This window comes from Panicum hallii, chromosome 8, assembly GCF_002211085.1.
Source record: "Panicum hallii strain FIL2 chromosome 8, PHallii_v3.1, whole genome shotgun sequence".
In the NCBI taxonomy this organism is placed as follows: Eukaryota; Viridiplantae; Streptophyta; class Magnoliopsida; order Poales; family Poaceae; genus Panicum; species Panicum hallii.
Window position 1 is genome coordinate 6019934 of NC_038049.1, and position 21065 is coordinate 6040998.

The following is a 21065-nucleotide window of genomic DNA, read 5'->3' on the forward strand; positions in this document are numbered from 1 at the left end:
TGCCATAATGAGGAATAGCTCCGATATCATGAGGTATTCATTACAGAAGGTGATATGTGTTGCAGTGACTACTGAAGCTGAATATATGGCTATTTATGAAGCTTTTAAAGAAGATATTTGGTGGAGGGGTTTATGCTCTGAATGTTGCGGGGTTTCTTCTTGCACTTACTAAACATCAGATAGATGTTTCATGAAAGAACAAAGTATATTGATGTGAGATATCCTTGTATTTGAGGAGTTATTGCTGAATGTGATGTTGAACTGTGCAAAATAAGTCACTACAAGAAATGTGACATTGTATGACGCTACATATATGTCACAGAAAGTCATTTTTATGTCACAAGTTAGCTTCTATGACGCTACGGTGACGAAAAATAATATGTCACAGAAGGTGCGTCACTAAGCACTTTCAGTGATGTTTTCGTAAAGAAACGTCATAAACTTTAGTGACGATCCGTAATACGTCATAACATTTGTGACGATTTAAAACGTCATAATATGTAATCAGAATGTCATAATTAAATGAATATGGTGTTGCCATATGGCGCATGACATGTCACAGTTGAGGTGGCAGCTTATGTGGCAGCTGATGTGGCAACAAAATTGTGACAAATTTAATCGTCATAATTACTAGTGGGCTTTGTATATATGGATTAGTTAGTACACATATTTTTATATTTCAGCCCATTAAAGGCCCACTATAAGTTGAGTCAAGATCTACTTTAATATAGCCCATTAATAAGCTAATTTAATTCAACGTATTGAAAGAAAACACAATCATCATACCATCACAAATGAGACCAATTTGTAATAATCAATCCATTGTAATACATTAGCAAACTGGTTCAAATATTATGCAATTCAAACTTTTACAGCAATAAACATCCATGGTGCTCAACAGCTAAGCATTACAAGTATTCATTCAAAAGTTGACTTAAGGATTACAAATTCATTGCCAACAGCCAAATATATCTCAAAAACTGATTCAATTCCATGTCACAACGACGACTTCATGTTGCCACGCAAACTACTTGAATCGTGTCCAAAAGAAGCCCCATGGTGCTGCAAAATGATTGCTTCTATGCAACCTGAAAACACATGTATTAATCAGAATAAAATAAGTATCAAGTGAATTGTATATATCAGTCCGAAGCTATAGGAGAAAAATGTTCCACTCAGGTCCATACTCATTGTATAAAACTGCAGCTTATTTCTACACTCGGCATGCATTATCAATCAAGATAGTACTATATATTGCGGCTGTCCTTAATAGTGCCACAGGTATCATCACGATAATATCAACGAATAGTTCAGCATTGCATTATAGAGCTGGACACACAAAATCGACAAGTTTAAGCTGAACCTTATAGAGCTGGACAGAGAAAAGGAGGTAATGAAATGCCAGCTATAAGTGGCCAGGAATTGACAAGTGACGCCATTCATTTCCCCACAAATCATTAAGTGCATAACCAACAGATCACACTCATCATGCATGTATGTAGAGTTGTACCCCCTTCCCAAACTCACACAAACAGCATGTAACAAACCGATCAAATTCAACACAAAGAAAATTATAAGACAACGTCTAAGGAAATCATCATTCTCAACCACTTCATAAACAGCTAAGAGTCATACACAATTGTAAGGAGGTAACAAATCTTACATACCAATTTGCCTTTGCTCTATGCATCATAGCTTTAGTTTGTTCCATTGAACCCACCTGTACAATCAAGGAATGGAACACGTGATGAAATGAGCGCACACTTGAAACCATCTAGCTATAAGAAAGAGCAAAGAATATGAATATACCAGCACTAAAGGAAATTAGTTGACGAAGCAAAGCATTTGTCTCAGCTGATGACTTCTTCAAGTCGTCAATTTCTTGTGACTGTTCATCTGTTTTTGATGTCAAAGCGTCAACTACTTGACGGAGTCCTGCTGATTCTTGTGTCTTAGCATCTAGTTCAAACTGAAGACGTTCAACGTGAGAAGAAACATCAATTCTGGATTTTTTCCGAGATACTTTCTTAAGACCCAAATTTTCAAGAAAGGTGCTATTCTTGGATAGAACTTGAGAGACAGCTTCAATACAAGTCTTCTGCTGCTCTCCATTTTCTATAGATTCATCAATAATTGATTCCATATCAACCTTGTAATAAATAAATAGGAAATCAGTTATAGCACCTAGCAATTATCTCAAGCACATAGAAGTAAACAGCCTACAAAAATCACAAGATTCAGAACTTACAATAGCTTGCTTTACTTGCTCACTGAAATCTCTTTTCCTGCTGCAATGCATTTCCTTAAAGAGGTCAATTGCAGTGGGCGTTGAATCTTTAAATCTTTCTTGTTTCTGAAATAGTGAGGAATCCATTTGAATATATAAGCTTAAATCAAATTAAGTCCTAATACAGGTTATGTAGGCCCCTATCAAAAATACTATATTCTCCCTAACTCTCCAAATCTCATACATCACATACACACGCACAATAATTCTGGGCAGATCACTTTGCCCACTTTGGATCACATAATGTTCAGGTTTCAGCACATACACACGCACAATAGTTAGAAGTAATAACCAGCTACACACATAACATATTTTTCAGGTATGAGCACATACACACGCACAAGTTTTAGAAGTAATAACCAGCTACACAGAGCTGCTGCTAGCAGAAACAAAATTGACTACTACTGCTCGACCAACCCTCGAAGAGGTAATGAAAGTACACAATCTGACCAGCCAGCACCCACGCGAGCACACGAGAACCCTCCCTAATAGACCCGACAGGAAGCAAAAGGTCGATGGAGGGGAGATGCTTGAGAAATCACCTGCAGGCTGCCTTGGACGTGCAGCTATTGTCCTCCCTGGTGGATTCTTGGTCACCATCTCGCCAAGGGTTAGGGTTGAGTGCGCGGGATTGGAGTTGGTGGTGGGGGGCGGGTTGTCTGGCATCTCACCACGATTGGCATCATCCCTCCACCCTGGTGCCTCCTTCCCTGGAGGCATGAGTGCTTGCCCTGCTGGCTCCTTCCCTGGAGGCATGGGTGCTCGCCCTGGTGCCTGCTTCTTCCCTGGAGGCATGAGCACTCTCCCTGAGTTGCTCAGCCCTGCACCCTGGCTGGAAAGGAAGAAGGACTTGGTGGCGGCTGAAAAGAGGGAGGGTGGAGCTGAAGGGATATGAGCTAGGGTTTGCCAAGGTCCAGCCTTTTATATCCTCTGTAAATTTGGGCCCAATACAGAGGAATGAGCGCCAAAATTATGGGCGCCAGAATTTAGAAACCTTGGCGCCAACATTTTGCTTGCAGCATATTACTCACTTTACTTACTATATATGTTAATTTAAATTAACAACTGAACTTTACTACATAATAAATTAAATTATAAATATGTCTAAATTTTTTTGAATTAGATGAGCAGGAAAAATTGTGGTTCAAAATATATATCAAACGTTGTGTATTTGGAAACAAAGGGAGTATAAGTCTTAAACTGCCTAAAGAGGGTTTGATCGAGTCTAGTCTCGTGTGAACTGAGTTAAATATATGGTGGTCAAATACACGTGAGAAGGTTACTCTCAAATGGCTAAAGATCATTGGGACAAGTAGACTTATTAACTGAGTTTTACACGCAAAAAGAAGATTTAGCTTACATTTCTTAACACTACGCCAAAACAGCAAATAGTAGACTAATGCGAGACCCGCCTCGCATTTGGCTCCCAGGGAAGCCTGTGTGAAGCCAAGGCGAGACGCGCCGTGAGGCGCGTCTTGCATTTTGGTAATCTAAGACGCGTGTGAGGCGCGTCTCAGATTACTTTTTAATCTGCGACGCGGTAATGCGGGACGCGACCCCTGCTCGTCTAGCATTTTGCGTAGGGCGCGTCTCAGATTAGGGCTTCTGGCGTAGCGTCTCAATGTATGCACTGATATAAGACTGACTCCAATCCACGAGCCAAAAGGCGAGGCAAATGCATATTGCCTTCCCTCGCGCACTATAGCAGCAGCCATCCAACTCCAACCGAGCATGCATACCGGTTATGCAAAATGACTTCGAGGAGAGAGAGAGTGCAAAATGCAGGCTCCCCACCGCGATGCAAAACACTTCCGTACAAATGGTCAGTCCACGGGAGAGTTGGACGTCGTTCGTCTTCCCGGGAGAGAGAGGAGATTGGAAATGACTGAGTTCAGTCATTCAGAAGGAATGACTGAGTTCGGATCGGAATGACTGAGTCATTTAGTCATTCCATCTTTTAGCTTCAGTCACTCAGAAGGAATGACTGAGTTCAGATCGGAAATGACTGAGTCATTCAGACATTCCATCTTTTAGCTTCAGTCATTCAGAAAGAATGACTGAGTTCAGATCGGAAATGACTGAGTTCAGATCGGACCAGTACGAGTTCAGTTCAGTCATTCAGAAGGAATGACTGAGTTCAGATCGGAAATAACTGAGTTCAGATCGGACCAGTGCCTGAGTTCAGATCGGACCACAGATCGGACCAGTGTCTGAGTTCAGATCGGACCAGTACGAGTTCAGTTCAGTCATTCAGAAGGAATGACTGAGTTCAGATCGGAAATGACTGAGTTCAGATCGGACCAGTACGAGTTCAGTTCAGTCATTCAGAAGGAATGACTGAGTTCAGATCGGAAATGACTGAGTTCAGATCGGACCAGTATCAGTTCAGTTCAGTCATTCAGAAGGAATGACTGAGTTCAGATCGGAAATGACTGAGTTCAAATCGGACAAGTTCCTGAGTTCAGATCGGACCACAGATCGGACCAGTGTCTGAGTTCAGATCGGACGAGTACGAGTTCAGTTCAGTCATTCAGAAGGAATGACTGAGTTCAGATCGGAAATGACTGAGTTCAGATCGGACCAGTGCCTGAGTTCAGATCGGACCACAGATCGGACCAGTGTCTGAGTTCAGATCGGACCAGCAAAAGGCAAATTGGCTGCGCGCGTTGGAGACCGGCCCGTGCAAACTGGGCCGGCAAAATGCCAGAGCATGCAGTTCGCTGGATGCCTCGCAGGTATGGATGGGCCCGATTGGAGTCAGTCTAAGTGCTATATAAGCAGGGCATACTGGCAACATGGCTTCATTTGAAGCATGGCATATCGATTTTGATGATAAGAAATTAAAGTGTCACATGTGCACCGTTCAGTTAATCAACAGGATCCCTTCAACGAGCACCAACCACCATCAACCTCTATTGGGGAAAATCGCCAACACAGCCAAGGAATAAAGGGTTCAGTCATTGACACTTCCCAAAAAAAAAGGTGAAAAATTATTTTCCCTGGATCTAAACCTCACTATGCTTCATGCCAACAGGGCAATCCTCACCACCGAAAATGGCCAAATGAAACAGATGAGCATATCTGCACGCTTGGTGGCCAGTTTGTCTTAGCTCTCTTCCAAGTTACCCTGCGCACAAAGTTACCCTGCTGGTGCTGGTGCTGCTCCTGCATGCTCCTGACAGTCACATGTGATTCAGCCCTGTAGAAATGCTAACAAGATCAGCCCTGCAGAAATACCAAATATAAAAGTTCCCCAAATTCTGAACTAAATACTATTCATGATAGCAGCTAAGTCCTCGGACAGGCAAATCTTGACTAAAAGCCTTACCTATACAGTCCTGTCCCAGATGCATTCTTTCAGGCCAAATTGAAGTCCAACTCAGCAAGAAATGTGACGATACATGTAATTGTCATAAAAAAAGTAACAATTTTAAAATCAGTTAGTTTATGACATTTTGATCAAATAGTTAATGACGTATACTTTTTTACGTCACAACCCAAAATGATTCGTCATAAACAGAGTTAGTTTGTGACAAATCTTACATCGTCACTAGCAAAAATGTCATAGAAAGTCACATTTCTTGTAGTGAGTACCCATGACAATCTTGCTGATATGATGACTAAATTTGTTCCTTCTTCCAAGTTTGAGCTATAGTTGGTGCTAAAGTTTAAGTCCTAGTGACCGGTGTCGGTGATTATTTATTATGGAAGTGAGTTTATTCATGATATTTCATTTGCTACACGATAAAATTCATATCAAGGTGGAGTTTATTGAATATGATCTTTATTCTAACGTGAGTCTTAGCTCGTGGGGACGTCTTTGAGGACCTACGGTTTGGGTTATTGATAACTAGCTTTGTAAATAACTTTTTTGAAAAAAATAATAATCCGATCAACCAAGCAAAAAAGTAAAATCCAACCAACCTCCATAAAGATCAAATCTAGCTAACGCGCACCAAACACTTGGTCCCTAGTCCTTATCAGTCATCACCCATGTCCCATGCATGCTCTGATGTACACGTTGCTGATGCTTGAAGCATCTCCAAAGTCCAAAGTCCAAAGTCCAAACCAAACCATTGCCCTCCCACCACACAGGACAGTGAGTCCTGGACCTACTGAGAGAAAAAAAAGGCTTAACACATCGACCCACATGCATGCTCGTCCTTCGCCCACACTAGCCAGTGCCAGTCCAGCGCTCGAGCACGATGACGAGCCCCGTGATCGCGCGGAAGGCCAAGCTCCGGAACCACCTCGTGTCCGCCAAGGCGAAGCTCAAGCACCACGTCACCCCGCGCCGCCTCGTCCTCCTCGCCGCCGCGGGGTGCTCCGTCTTCCTCGTCCTCCTCACCCTCCGCACCCTCCACTCCGCCGCCAGAGCAGGCGACGAAACTATCAAGGCCGCCGCCGCAGCCTCCACGCCCGCTGCCGGCGCCGGCGCCGCCCAGCACGCTCAGCAGCCGCAGCCGCAGCAGCAGCAGCGCGAGTGCGCGAAGCTTCCCGCGTCCGTGACCGGGGCGCTGGTCCACTACGCGACGTCCAACGAGACGCCGCGGCAGACGGAGGCCGAGGCCGGCGCGGCCGCGCGCGTGCTGGCGGGGCGCGCGCCGTGCAACCTCCTCGTGTTCGGGCTGGGGCCCGACGCCGCGCTCTGGGCGGCGCTCAACCACGGCGGGCGCACGCTGTTCCTGGAGGCGGACGCGGGCCGGATCGCCGCCGCCCGCGCCGCGCACCCGGCCGGCGTCGACGACCTCGAGGCCCACCTCGTCGCCTACCACGACCACCAGCACGCCTCCGCCACGGTCTCTGGCGACGGCCTCCTCGCCCTTGTCCGCAACTCCTCCGACTGCGCCGCCGCCTCCCCGCCGAAGCCGCTCTCGCCGGACCACCTGGAGCGGTCGCCGTGCGCGCTGGCGCCGCGGGGCCTGCCGCCGGCGTTCTACGAGGCCGAGTGGGACGTGATCATGGTGGGCGCGCCGGTGCCGGGCGCCATATACACGGCCGGCGTGGCGGCGCGGGCGCGGCGGCCGGGGACAGGGGAGACGGACGTGCTGGTCCACGGCGTGGACGGCGCGGCGGAGGAGAGCTTCGCGAGAGCGTTCTTGTGCGAAGGGTACATCAAGGAGGAGGCTGGCAGGCTCCGGCACTTCGCCATCCCGAGCCACAGGGACAAGGAAGCCATGCCGTTCTGCCCTTGAGATGATGATCGTCGATATGCTGATGATGTTAATTACAGGGGCTATTAAAGAAAAAAAGAGAGAGAGACATCCATAACATTAATTTTGAATTTCATAATCTCATCTTGTGGAACAACTTTTGACGCTACGTGATGTGTATGAGATTTCACAATTAGATTTTTGTAGTTTTGTCAATGTTTCTGTATACCACTGGGGAATGGGATATGGAGCCATGAACTCCAGGACGAGAGAATGAACATTCTATAAAGCCTACTACAGTGTATACTCTTTTTGTGGACTGCGTTGAATTTTTTTTTTCATTTTAGGATTTTGATAGAATAATCTACAATGACTGAAAAGGGTTTAAGGGAAATTAAACAAAGAAGTAGGGGTCGTGATGAAGATACCTATGCTTGTTGAAGAGGCGAAGAACATTTTCAGACATCTTTGGTTTATGGCCAAACTTCGCCATGCCACACTCTGTAGCGCCGCCATAAAAATGATATCATGTTTGGTTGACGAGAAAGATTAGGCAGCCACGAGAGGATAGTGCTTTTTCTGCACTTCCACTTGCCACAGTTGTGGCGCTTAAGCTGCGGCGCCTGCTGTAGGTGCGGCTTTAGCTTTGTCACTCTCAGAAATATCCGTACAAATGTGCCCAGCAGCTACTCAGAATCAGATATAAGCGCCACATTTGACATCTGCAGCAAGCATCCATCCATTAGCTCCCCTCTACCAAGATTTAGTCATTATCATCATTTTGGGAGCACAGATTTAATTGAGATTGCATATAAAGATATGACTAGATTGCATATATGCAAATACTTAAAAGTAGCGATGATTGAAAAAAGAGTACAACTTTAAGGGAAGAGCTGTGTGAGTGATTAACCAACAATTGGTACCATGGGTATGCCGACACCTTTTATTTTCCTTCTCCATGAAGTGGTTTCGTTGAACAAATATATATGATCTTTGACAGTGACGTTTCTCCAATTTGTTTCCTTTGCTCAATCTTTTCATGACCTGCACTATTTCTGAAAGAAATTCAGACCACGAAAATTTCCACTCAATTTAGCAGCTTGGGACCGGATTTTGAACGACATTTACTCCATTGTCCAGCAGGTGGCAGTGAGAACAAATGAATGCTTAGATCAATACAAGCAGGCCTTCAGTTAAGCTCCGGAGTAACCCTTTTCCCTCTTAATTGAAAGACAGAACTCCTGTCATTTTTGTTCAAAAAAAAATTTAGCAGCTTCGATTAACCTAGTTATAGATACCCTTGGAATGTTGAAATGCAATTTTCTCTTCTTCTGGAGACACCACATCCAGAATCATGCAGCATTGCTTGAACAAATATTTTTTTTCCATGACTGGACAGCGGGCAAAATGCCCTACTAAGATTTGTATTGCAAGGTCGAGAAACCAACCGATTTACAAACGGCTTGAGTCTGCTGATAGCAGGGCCGGTTACAGGGAGAAGAGGGTGTTGGAGAACATATTACATTGCATGACTACTTCACATAACTGATCGCACCAGGATATTGTCTCCTGGGAGCGAATCTGTCTATCCAGTCGAAGAGTGATTGTGACCAGTATCCACGGCGAAAACCTTTCTGTTGCCGACTTCAGAACTGATCCGGAGAACAAGGATCTTGGGTGTGTAAGACGGAGTTTGCCTCGCTCGCTGAGGGCATCTCATCACACGCTCCTTCTTCCTGGAGGGGAAGACCACAACTTTAGTTGGGGGGTGATTCAGAAACCCCTGGGCAGAAGGTACAGTTGTCAAGGTCTATCCATCCAAGGAGGTCACAAGTCTGGAAATTCTGAGATTGAAATGCAGCAGCAACTGCGTGCAGCGTTTGTTCTGATTTCGAAGCAGTATGAAAGAAAACATATTTAATTTTCCAAGCGGCATGAGTCAACTATAATACTGTATAGCCGCAGTTCTGTTTCACAACTCTTTGCTCTTGTTAATGCGCGCTTTGCGCACCGCTTCTTGGATGTTCTTTTCATGCTGCTTGAGCATCCGTTCCATGCTTCCGTTTCCGGCAATCATTGATTCTGAGTGCTGATATCTTCTGCTCCTGCCCTTGTAGCTCTGGTCAAGCAAAAGTATACATAACAAATCAGTGATGATATATCAATTAAAAGTCTAAAAGACACTAAAAGACTCTGATCTTGATGTTAAAGCATCTAGGTTAGTACAATAGACTAATGGAGAAACAAATCAATCTGTGTAACACAATGGAGAACTGATGTGTCCAGACAATGTACCACAGAAGCATGTGGATAGTGGATGTCAACAACTTTTCTAAAAAAATGTGGATATCATCTACTATCAACTGCAAATTATTACATAAACAAGCACTCGCCACTCAGTAGCTTAGGATTATGCATCATTAATTCTAGAGCATCAAAACTTTGTGTCTATTGATCCTGGAACTAACAAATTCCAAGCAATCCAAAACTTGTATGATGCAACAAACGGTGAAGCATAGATATTGGTAAGTCGGCAGTATATTGTAATTACGATAATTCTTTCGACCATAGAGCTAACAGTCTTTCAAAATTGTTGTTCTTACCACAATTGGGCGCTTCTTCCCTCGGCCATTGAAAACTTCATTCGTTGCATCAGCGGATTCAGGTTGACACATACTTGCTCTGTTTTTCTGCATGGCAGTTGAGTTCGCCACCCGAACAGAATTGTATTTGCGTCCAGGTACCTCCGAATGGTCACTGGAATCTCCCCTCATGTTCCATGTGGACTCATATTCTTGAGATTGCACCCCAGTAGCTAATGTCCGTGTTTCATCCTGTGAGTTGAGATCTGCAATATTGGTATCTGCTGCAGTACCTTTGTCTTTCTGTACCATGACAAAGCAAGTCAGGGTTAACTAATGTAAACCGAGCTGCTAATACTGAGATGTTTGTGGGTTCATGTTCCAAATACTGTCGGCAACCGACTACCTACCTACAACCCTAGCTACCAGACATACCAGCAGGTACGGGGAGTACCGTAGCTCCTGGTGAATCTCGTTTATTTCGAGCTATTTTTATGCTTTTGTTGTTGTAATTTTGGCGTCTATTTACTATTAGATTTACTAGAACCTAGGATTCTGCAAGAAAAACAAAATCAAGTTGTACAGTCCCACTCTCAGCATAGCTCTGGAATAATGTTCGAAGTTGGTCTGAAACCCAAATGTGTTGAAAAAATTGATGAGTGCACGGTAAAGCAATCCAAGAATGGGGTTTTGTTTGTTCAGCCATCATACAAACCTTTGGTTTGCCATTGCCATCATCAGCATGGTTTAGTTTAGGATTCAAATTTTCACCCTGAGCTGCCTTTCTTTGCCTATTGAAATAGACAAATAGAATGTCAAAATTAACAACGAATAATTAAACTTGATTGCAAGAATATTGGGGAAATGGTACCTCCTATCTTCCTCCCTTCGGAGTCTGGCATCATACTCTTTGCTTGGTGGACACTTCGGTAAGCTCGAGGGGCTGCAGGCAAGTGGGCTTGTTCTGAAAAACTAAAGATTTGGATGCACTTGTTAAGTGCTGAAATGCAAAGATCTCCAAAATGTTGCTTTCAAATATCAGGCAGCTTATCAATCTGTAAAGTAATATCTTGATCGTTTTCACTAGGTTAAGATATTATTGCATGATTTAGTATCAAAAATATATTTCTGCACGAATTAGAAAATAAAGAAGACCGTCATTAGAAATTTTCATGTAACAAGCTAGAATAGGACCTACTTTCATATGAATCCATAGTTCACAGGGTTCAATGTTTTGATTGGTAACCCAGCACAGGTCCAGCACAGGTCCATTCAGTCCATGACCAGACACGTTATTTGGCATTATTTTGTTTTATTCCATCTGGCTACATTCAAATAGTAGCTAATTAATGCATCAAGGTTGTTATTTTGCCGAAGCCATTTGAACACACAAAAAAAGAACTACCCCAAAATCACTGTAATTAGGAATTACTTGATAAAGAAAACAATGAAAACTTACATCACTCTGGAGAGTGGTGGCAGCTGTTCCACGAGCTCCTGGTTCTAAGGCAAGCAAACTATCTAGAAGAATCAGAGCTGAGTGAGGAAAATCCTTAAAAGTTTCAGCAATACATCCCTTGTACTGGCTACCAGGCTTGAACATCCCTGTCTGGGGCACTTCCAATTTATCCCAGTACTCCTCAGAAGGTGATCCGCAGAGCTTGAAAATTTTGTGAAGTTGCTCCACCTAGCATGGTATTGTTTGACGAAATCATGATACATACCAAATGAAAGTACGGTAAAATTGTGTGTCAATTGAGATACCAGAATGGCCTATCCTGTATCCTCAAAAATGTAACAGTGGTCGTACCTCAGTTCTTCCAGGCAAGATTGGCTTGCCAGCAAGCAATTCTGCAAGAATGCACCCTGTACTCCACATATCCACAGAAGGACCATACTTGGTGGCACCGAGAAGAAGTTCAGGTGGTCTGTACCACAATGTTGCTACACGGCTTGTCAGCGGCTGCTGGTTGTCTGGGTCAAAAGACGTTGCTAGGCCAAAGTCTGCGATCTTCAGAATACCGTTGCTATCAATCAAGATGTTGGAACTCTTCATGTCCCGATGCAAGACTCCATGGCTGTGGCAGTGATCGAGGCCACTAAGTAACTGCTGCAGTATGCACTTGACCTGGATTCGTGTGAAACCATATTAGTTCATGTGTCAACATTTCAGATGAACCAGGACAGTAAGATAATAACCTGTGGCTCAGTGAACTTGAGGCCTGGAGTCGCAGCAAGGCCAGCAAGGTCATGTTCCATGTACCCAAATACAAGATACAGGCTTCGTGAAACAGAAGATGTTATTATCCCTTCCAAGTTTATGACATTTGGATGATTGAGTCTCCGAAGAACAAGAATTTCTCTAGCCATGAAGCGTACGCTTTCAGGATCCACATTAAGAAAGCGCACTTTTTTCAGTGCAACAAGCTTGCCGGTTTTAAGATCTCGGGCTTTGTAGACACTACTATAAGTTCCTTGTCCAACCTGCAATAATATGAAAGAAGCTAAATAGTTGTTCAAACAAAAAGTCAACTGAAACAGTTAGCAACAAGTAACAACATCGAAAACTACCAGATTAGGTAACTTGTATCACCATGTTAAAATTGTTTACCTTGCCTAATTTCTCGAATGAATCCAGTCGCCGAGGAAACCATCCTTGTGCTGCCTCTGGTGCCACATTCATGAGCCAATCTGGCCATCCAGAATCAACAAGTTCATCTGATGATGGCTTAGCCACATTGGGGACACCCGATTCCAACTTATTTCCATACCTTCCCATTATGCCATTATGCCCACTGCTGATCCATATTTTCAGTCTATGGTGCATGCTTGATTTCTGACGGTGGCCAACAGCTGTAACTGTCTTATCTGCATCGTCCAACTGGTAACTAGGATCAAAACCATTTTCTCGTGGCTGGGTGGTGAGCACTTCATTATTTCCATCATTGATGCTTGGTACAGTTGCAGAATCATTACTAGATGGTGTGAAGAACCATCGCAAACATGTGCATCCAGTGGTATTGCTTCCTGAAGTTGTGCCCTCATGTTTTTTAGAACACTTAGGACAAAGGTGACCTAGAAGAACATTCAATGCCCTTCCACTTGATTGAACGCATCGAAACTGTAGTAAGCTTTGCACAGGATTCCTAGTGAATATCTTCATTACCAGAAAATTAGTGCAAGAAGCCAGGTACTTCTCGGTCCAACAATAGCCTTGCTGAAATTCTTAATCAAAATTCCAAACTAGTAATCATGAATGAGAACTTTAGGGAATTCTATAGAGTCCAGACTAGTATTTCCTTGGATTTCAGAGCGTAAAAGCCTAATTACAAGAAACTCCAATCACAAAAATCAAATTGTAATTCAGAGAAGTGACTAAAAGTTGGACGTATGGGTTGAAAGTTGACAGTGAATGCAATGGCTATCTGCCACCAGCCAATTTTTTACAGTTCTATGTGCGCAACCCAGAATTACCAAAAGATTCTTCAGAATGCACGCAATTATGAAGACAAAAATCTCACCTTTGAGGGCCTGTGTCCTGGCAAATAATTCCTGTGATTCTGATTATTTGTTTAAAGGTTTCATTGGATTTCTGTATAGGAGAAAACAATCCTCTTCACCACGACCAATATCAATACAATTGAAACTCTATCTGCAGGGAAAAACAAATCGGAGAAGGCATTGATAACCTAAATCGAATTCGATTGATATGCCAAGCCATGAGACCGAAATCTCAGTCTAAAGATGCAACAAAGGGAAATCAGTATATGATGATCAATAAAAAGTGCAAATTTCAAACAAAAATAATTGGCGATTTTACCATAGAACTTAATGCCTTGCTCTTCTTTCCATTTCTAGAAAATATATTGGCAACGAAATTGAACGCTATCCCCCACCTTTCCCTCTCTCCATTCTAATCCTCGGACGGAGGAGAGAAATGTGGTAAAATATGAAAAAAAGAAATTGGATTACAGTTAACTGCTCCATGATTCAAGATTTCTTTATCTTCCCCTTTCTAAGCTAACAGAGAAAAGTAAAGAAAGTTCCAAGAGGAAAAATAGATTATCTACAGAATTCTTGCAACAACAAAGCAGGAAAAAAAGAGAGGAGGGGAGGAATTGTCGAGAGCTAAATTTAGGGCCGTGTTTGTTAGAAGGAATGGTAAGAACTGGACCTGCCCTTCGAGGCCGTCGAACGCACATGGCCATGGGATCAAAGCCAGCTTGGAGGCTGATTGGAAGGCGAGAATCGAGCTGGAAAGCAGCACAAGCCACCCTGACACCAGATTCTAATGTTCCCTTGATAGATCGGCCTGGGATGCTACTGGATGCATTAGTGGAAAGTTCTCCCTTTTTATTCTTTGGTCACTACTCTAATCTCTTGCCACAAATTTGTCCTTAAACAAATACAAATTGCAAATTTTCCACCAAAATCAAAGTCTACACCTTCCGTTTGCCACTACCAAAAAATTACCACAAAACTATAAATTCTTTTTTTGTCGCAAAACACAAGTTACCTCAGACACCTCAATGTCACCTACCAATTTAAACAATAATTAACTATAGATGCAAATACTCGTGCTATGTCAGACATTAACTAAAGAAACTTTTGAATGCTGATGGATTCCTTAAAACAAAAATAAACATGAATTTTAATGGCATCCTCAATGGAAATAAAAAATATAAATTCCAGTGATATTTTTATTTAATTTCTCCTCGGTGTTACATTACACATTGCTTTAAACCGTACTGGCAAGTCCTTAATTACTCACACTTGGGTATCCCACAGTTCAGACATCAAGTATTTGTTGACTCTCCCTGCCAACGTGACAAGTTTGGACGGCGCCAGCGCAAGATCAAAGGATGTGAATGAGTGAGGAGCCAGTGTGACTTGCATATGTGCTCCTGCTTCAAAAAGCTGGCTCTTGACCGGCGAGACCTGCACCATTGAATAATGGACAGCTCTGGATTCAGATGAGCTGGTAAACAAGGAAACCAAAACCAACCACGAACTCTGAAGATTGTAAAACATTTGATAGGCCATTTTATGGACAACGGAAAAATTGTAGATCACCTTGTTTGGGTTACTGAAAGAATTTTCATCCATCACATTGCTAGATGTGAGAACAGTGGCGGTCGATCGCAGCACGTCAATGCTAGCCTGAAGTCCAGTCGTGCAGATTGTGACTTGAACAGCAACAGATTCAAAGTTTACAATCTGCACAAGAGCTTTTGAGATTAGTGCAAGGTCATAATCCTTCAGACACAAGGCTCTGATGGATCCAAGGAATTTCACTTGCCTTTACTCTTAAGAATGAGCTATTGTCCGAATCCTGCCATGTAATTGCAGATGCTGCTAGAGAACTATTACCAGACCTGCTGGAACTGATCGTTGTTGGATGAACAATAGCACCGCTAGAATCACGGAAAAGCACCTGCATCCAGTAACTAGGGGTCCCATAATGTTGCCAGGTATTGAAGACAATAACGTCTGGGTTCCACCTGAATATTTTGTTCAAACACAATTACTGTTACGCCAGATCAACAACAACAGAATGAAACCAATGAAAGCATTAAGACACAAAAACGAACTTTTTCTCAATATCGTCATTTACGAATAGTGGAGCATGGCAAGCCATCTCAACAACATCACTGTCAAGGAAAAAAACCATCGAGGCAAAGAACGATCAGGTCATGGTGACTAGATGAGCAAATACATCATTCAAAATTTATCCACAAAGATTCAGGTGTTATCACCAAGTAACCCACAGATAAAAACCTTGTTAAACTTATTTAAAGAGATTTCACCTATTCTTCTCCAGCCCAGTGAGGAAAGCAGCTTCTGCCAGTGAAGCAAGAAGAGTTCCTCTACCTGCATCAGTTTTCCAAACTGCATACTCGCTAACAAAAGCCTGCACTCAACTCATGTTTATAAATATATTTACTGTCTACCCAGGATATGGTCATGCAAAACTGCAAATAGGCGTATTTTAGTGCAAATAAGCAGGAAAATAAAATCAATAAAGTTTATAATGGTTCCCAAGCATGTAAATAACATCAAGCATTGCAGTAATCACTAGTTAAGATCCACATATGTAGTCCTGAATTTATCTAAATGATAGGTCAGAAACGAGGACCATTTCATAAGAATCCTCTAACAGATGAATAGGTCTTGAAAGCATGAAATAGAGATTTACCTTGGGTCCAGTACGCGATGTCTTGTCAAATGTGTTCTTCATGGAAAACAGAGTCTTTGCATCAGCATAGACCTAAACAGAGGCATGCATGGAATCTAAGAGGAGGAAATTTGACATTCATGAATAATGAGAGAGAATCGTGGAATCTATACAGACAGAAAATAAGATACAAAACATGGACTAAGGAAATTTACATGGAAATCGTATAAATCAGCCGGATGATCAAGTGGTCCAGATGAGCCATCACAGTTTGAAATCAGTTGAATGTCTGGATATGCCTCTCTTATAGCATTGTAAAACTTGAGGTAATTACCTGCTCAATACAAATAGAGTATCTTGTAGTTAAGAGCAATTTCATCTGCACTACCACTGGATAATTCCTATTAAATTTGTGCACTACCACTGGGAGTTATGATCATTTTTTTTGTACAGAAAGTACAACAGGTATGAACTGTCCTTGAAACGGGAGAATGTTAACCCAAGATTGACTCTGATCAGCCTTGTAATGACTGACCTTTATTGAATCTATATCATGGCTCAGTGGGGGTTGACATGTTGTTAGCTTTGCCTTGGGAAAACATACCATGCTCTAATAAATGAAATAACTTCTTCAAAGGACCTTATAAGTTTACAATGTATACTTTAATAATTATAATTTGGTATGTACTCATCAGCTTTTAAATTTTCTCTTTTTGTTCCTTTCCTTAAAATATTTCAAGGATGCCTATATTATTATTTTCTCGAAAACCCAGGAGGCATTTCATTTCATTAAGAAGAGAGAATAAAATACAAAGTAGGGGTCACAAGGATCCCCAGAAAACAACCCACACCCACTCACACACATATTATTATGAATACAGACAACATGACAAAGAGTTAGACAGAAAAAAAATGAGAGAAACAGAATAACAGAAATGATCTTTACAATATGCTGACCGAGGCAATAACAAATATTTAAATTAAAAGATTGGTATCAGAATATAAAAAACTAACTTATAACTACATCTTGGAAGCACTGGGAGCACAAAAGCAACAGACCTTTTTCTTGAGAGAAAGACTATATATCAATTACTTTTTTTTTTAATATGGATAGCATGGCAGAACTATGTTTCCTTCTCCATTATTACACAGCTTCTCAACCCTTATACACAAGACCTCTTCAACTTACCATTGTAAAACTTTTTCCCACAGTCTTCATTTCCAATTGCAGCATACTTGACTGGGAACGGTTCAGGGTGTCCCATTGCAGCTCTAAGAGAGCCCCATGATGAATTTGCACTCCCCCTTGCAAATTCTAGGCTGTCCAATACATCCTGTATAAAGATGAACAGTTCCAAAATAATGAAGCTAAGATTAAAAGTTATGATGACTATATCCATAACAGATATAAATATATTGTTCTCTTAATGCGTCTTTCACTCTTTACATACTAAATCGTATACAAGCTTGGTAAATACAAACATGAGAGTGAAGGATCAAGCCACAGAAATATATTTTATATTAAGGATTAAGACACAAAGAACTTTAGCATCATTCAAGCAGAATGGTCCTATGTAGTTGTTTCATTAGGGTCTACACATAATGGTTTTTGATACCCAGAGAGATGCATTCTCGACAGCAAAATATGAAACAACAAGGCAGCATTCATGTTGTGATGCACCATCGTAATGTGCATTGACAGTGAACAAGATAAGTTTATTCTGCTCGACAAAGAACAAGGGAGCTTGAACCATACCTTTACAAAAGGGGCAATAGCAGCTGTATCAACTTCATCATTGTAGCTCAATCCTGGGTATGATGGAAAATTCCATCAGCTAAGAAGGCTGCCCAACAGTGTCAAAGATTTGACAAACCTAAAAAGTATTACCGCTGTTGAATACCCAGATTGGGGCAGCACCCAGGTCCTCAGAAAGCTATGGTATGGATTTCAAATGTAATAATTAGGTGACCATGGAGGGAAAAGCGTGTTTGGAATAATGAATCTGGTACCTGGAGAAATTCAAAATATCCAAGGCCATCATCAGTCCAGTAATTCCAACAATCTCCGAAGTGTCCGGGCCTCTCTTCCCAAGGACCAATAGACTCTCTCCACCTGAATGCGTTTCTTAGCCAGCTTCCTTGCACATAGCAACCTCCTACAATATTTGCATGGTCGACTATAACAATACATCTCATGTGTGATATGTCCAATCATCAACTCACTACCAAAAAAAGCATACCAGGAAATCTTAAGAATCGTGGTTTTAAATCCAAAAGCATGGATACAAGTTCGTCGCGGAAACCATGCCCCTGTTTGTGTGGAGAAATTGGTTGTCAAACCCATTCACAACAAGAATGGCCTATATTAGAAAGAAAACAAAATCTTTCTGAAAAGCTGAAGTAAATCCTAAAATATTGAATATACTGAACAGAGAAACCACTACGTTCCAACATGATGTCCATCTGAAACATTTACATGGAAATTTAATTCATCAAACAACAAAGCATTGAACTGGGTGCCACATTGTTCTTCTCGTTGTGAAGGGCTATACGTGGCTAAACAGTAGTATGATTTGCAAAGCTACAGAGCGAAGACTCTTGCAGACAAGTGGGATAAAAAGCACCCTTGCACATGACCAAGGTGGCTACTGGCTAGTCCATGATTTGATGGAGTAGGAATTAATTATTAGAGTACTGATAAGAGGGTCACACTTTCAAGACCAGAGTAAAATCCTTTTTGTGTTAATGGGTAGTTTCTTTTATGTGCTAGGCCGAATTAGTTGGTCATCTCTTCAAATTCATCTGTATGCGTTATTCAAAGTTTATACTTCTTATTTGGTCTGGTTTATGTCTTTCAGTATCAAGGAACAGAACAAAAACATAATATACCTTGTATGTGTCTGCAGGCATGAGTGATACTTGGTCAAACCACACAACTCCTTTCTTCTTAGATGTTATTTGAAGCCTTGAGGTTCTATCGGTTCCTTTAGCAACGAACTTCTCCTCTACCTTTATCCATTTCGATTTGCCGGCAACCCTGCACAATGCAATATCTTAAGAGAGTGTCAATAATCCCAACATTGTACTGAGAAAAGATACTAACATTATCGGAACTGAAGCCAGATTTTGCAACCCATCAGAGCTCGTTAGTGAAACTGTCAAGGGTACGGTTTCAGCCGACTTCACGTACATAACTAGATTGTATGTCTTTCCATCTTCTACGTTCTGGAAGTTCAAACACTAGCATCACTGGAAACGAAAAAGTAGGAAATAGAAAATATAATAGACTGAGCATTTACCTAACATCAGAGCGTGAAATATAGCATTACCTGAATATACAAAGAAAATGCATGGGGATCAATGTTGTCACTAGCTACTTGTCCCAAAAAAGAATCCCCAAAAATCGAAGCGCTGGGAGTTTGGGACATTAGGGTAAAACACTACCATAAAACTTTACATATATATTTAACTAAAAGTTTTTATGAGACTGTTCATTTCTCATGCTGATATGGACAACCAACATCTGATTAACTTGAAGTCCTACCATGCCCCAGAAACCTGGGTTGTAAATGCCAACACCACCAGCTGGACAGTCATTGCAGAGGACCTCCATCCTTAAAGCAACAATGTTTTGACTGAAACATGATGTACGATCAGTCTCCACAAAAATGGAAGATTCATCTCCAATAATGAGCCATGGGTCAATGTTTGATGGAGTATTGGTGCCTCCTGCTTCGAAACCTGAAGCAATGGATCCAGGAGCTGGTTATGCTGAACCTGAGTGGTGAATTTGGCAGAAGATTATGAGGTGTAACCTTAAAAGGCTTACTGAGTTATCGAGCCTATGCTCAAAATGTAACAAAAGAAAAAAGTGCAGCAATGCTTAGAATGATCATGGCATCTAGCCTCTCTTACAAAAATTCACTCCAATATGCAAACAATAGAATCAAGAATTACTTCTCTTTACTGTGAGGGGAATCAAAAGTAGCTAAAATTACCTCTGTTACTAACAAGTTCAGCCCATAGTCCACCAGCACCTCCACGGCCCATCTCCTACGGTATAACATAGCTAGTTATTGCAAGAACACAACGGACCATGTGTATACTTAGATTGTTCCAGTCATAAGAGATAAAAACCAGGGAACCCCATCAAATAAGCGTCTATCAATAAACTACAGCTCACCTCAAAAAATACTCCAAGTAGTGTATCAGGGATCTTTCGAGCAAGCTTTGGCGAGGCATCGATCTTGAGGGTTGCCTTCTGGGTTGCCTCCAAATCTGATGCCAGACATTTGCAGACTATGCAGAAAAGGAGCATGAAGCGGATTACCGTACGAGAAAGCCCTTCCATGGAACCCATCCACTTCAACTATGCAAACTCTAGTTCTGCAAGCAGCATGTCTATCCGAACAAATTATATAAGAAGCTGCTAAGAAATGCCAGCTGAGTTAGGTGGAAATTGTGTATTACAAGTTACGGAGACATGGCACCTCCCTTGGGCATTCTACCGAACAACTTGCCTGCACAACCAAAGAGTAGGACTAAACATCCCAGAGCAAGTAGATCACGAGAAATGGAGTCTTTTTATAAGCTCCTCAGTCCTCACCAGGAATCCGCTCCCACAACTCTGGGTTGAAGGCGAGGCGAGCTCTCTGGCTCTCTGCTAGCTAGTGTGGGGTCCGCGCTTTGAGTATCCCAGCGTCCAAGCTCTTTGCCTCTTTGCTAGAGTCGAGTGTCCATTGACATGTGTCGGGTCCGTTTTACCCCCAGTGCACATACACTCCCCGCTGGTGAGAGCCGGAGAGACGCAACACCAAGCAACCGCTTCAAGCCATAAGGCGCTGTTTGGATCCAAGAGTTGATGGCAA

General features: G+C 42.2%; 3 protein-coding genes and 1 long non-coding RNA gene across 6 annotated transcripts; 1 reads left to right on the forward strand and 3 right to left on the reverse strand.

Annotated features, from left to right (window-relative positions):
* Positions 1 to 804: 804 nt before the first annotated feature.
* On the reverse strand, positions 805 to 1884 carry LOC112902443. The gene is made up of 2 exons (XR_003230581.1): positions 1810 to 1884; positions 805 to 1720 (listed from the first exon to the last, which is right to left on the reverse strand). It is a non-coding gene; the product is annotated as an uncharacterized LOC112902443 (long non-coding RNA).
* Positions 1885 to 6268: 4384 nt separating this feature from the next.
* Positions 6269 to 7744, forward strand: LOC112902442 (glucuronoxylan 4-O-methyltransferase 2-like). The gene has a single exon (XM_025971521.1). The coding sequence runs from the start codon at positions 6493 to 6495 to the stop codon at positions 7480 to 7482; it is 990 nt and encodes a 329-aa protein (XP_025827306.1). The 5' UTR covers positions 6269 to 6492; the 3' UTR covers positions 7483 to 7744.
* Positions 7745 to 8832: 1088 nt separating this feature from the next.
* On the reverse strand, positions 8833 to 14920 carry LOC112902440 (probable serine/threonine-protein kinase At1g54610). Of its 3 annotated transcripts, none has more exons than XM_025971520.1 (10): positions 14794 to 14920; positions 13544 to 13674; positions 12634 to 13239; positions 12222 to 12506; positions 11833 to 12150; positions 11482 to 11709; positions 10894 to 10994; positions 10738 to 10813; positions 10044 to 10325; positions 8833 to 9559 (listed from the first exon to the last, which is right to left on the reverse strand). In XM_025971520.1, the coding sequence occupies exons 3-10, from the start codon at positions 13183 to 13185 to the stop codon at positions 9413 to 9415; spliced, it is 1989 nt and encodes a 662-aa protein (XP_025827305.1). In that variant the 5' UTR covers positions 13186 to 13239; positions 13544 to 13674; positions 14794 to 14920; the 3' UTR covers positions 8833 to 9412. The 3 variants fall into 3 exon arrangements, with proteins under 3 accessions (XP_025827305.1, XP_025827303.1, XP_025827304.1); XM_025971518.1 differs by having other exon boundaries at positions 12634 to 13247; XM_025971519.1 differs by having other exon boundaries at positions 12634 to 13265.
* On the reverse strand, positions 14696 to 20763 carry LOC112902439 (alpha-L-arabinofuranosidase 1-like). Its single transcript, XM_025971517.1, has 17 exons — positions 20381 to 20763; positions 20196 to 20250; positions 19742 to 19938; positions 19301 to 19422; positions 19087 to 19234; positions 18438 to 18507; positions 18208 to 18353; positions 18086 to 18131; positions 17954 to 18006; positions 17387 to 17531; positions 16413 to 16531; positions 16219 to 16290; positions 15830 to 15933; positions 15614 to 15673; positions 15322 to 15523; positions 15096 to 15239; positions 14696 to 14960 (listed from the first exon to the last, which is right to left on the reverse strand). Exons 1-17 carry the CDS (start codon positions 20555 to 20557, stop codon positions 14790 to 14792), a joined length of 2031 nt encoding a protein of 676 aa, XP_025827302.1. The 5' UTR covers positions 20558 to 20763; the 3' UTR covers positions 14696 to 14789.
* Between the last annotated feature and the right edge of the window lie 302 nt (positions 20764 to 21065).

What these genes read in the sequence shown, in the direction of transcription:
- LOC112902442 (XM_025971521.1), top strand. Translation starts at nt 6,493, where the DNA reads ATGACGAGCCCCGTGATCGCGCGGAAGGCCAAGCTCCGGAACCACCTC.
- LOC112902440 (XM_025971520.1), bottom strand. Translation starts at nt 13,185, where the DNA reads ATGAAGATATTCACTAGGAATCCTGTGCAAAGCTTACTACAGTTTCGA. An exon ending in TCAAGTTCACTGAGCCACAG is followed by an intron (nt 12,151 to 12,221) that starts GTTATTATCTTA and finishes ACACGAATCCAG; the next exon opens with GTCAAGTGCATACTGCAGCA. An exon ending in GGAAGAAGCGCCCAATTGTG is followed by an intron (nt 9,560 to 10,043) that starts GTAAGAACAACA and finishes TTGCTTGACCAG; the next exon opens with AGCTACAAGGGCAGGAGCAG.
- LOC112902439 (XM_025971517.1), bottom strand. Translation starts at nt 20,557, where the DNA reads ATGGGTTCCATGGAAGGGCTTTCTCGTACGGTAATCCGCTTCATGCTC. An exon ending in TGGGAAAAAGTTTTACAATG is followed by an intron (nt 16,532 to 17,386) that starts GTAAGTTGAAGA and finishes TGTATTGAGCAG; the next exon opens with GTAATTACCTCAAGTTTTAC. An exon ending in ACTGGGCTGGAGAAGAATAG is followed by an intron (nt 15,674 to 15,829) that starts GTGAAATCTCTT and finishes TTTCCTTGACAG; the next exon opens with TGATGTTGTTGAGATGGCTT.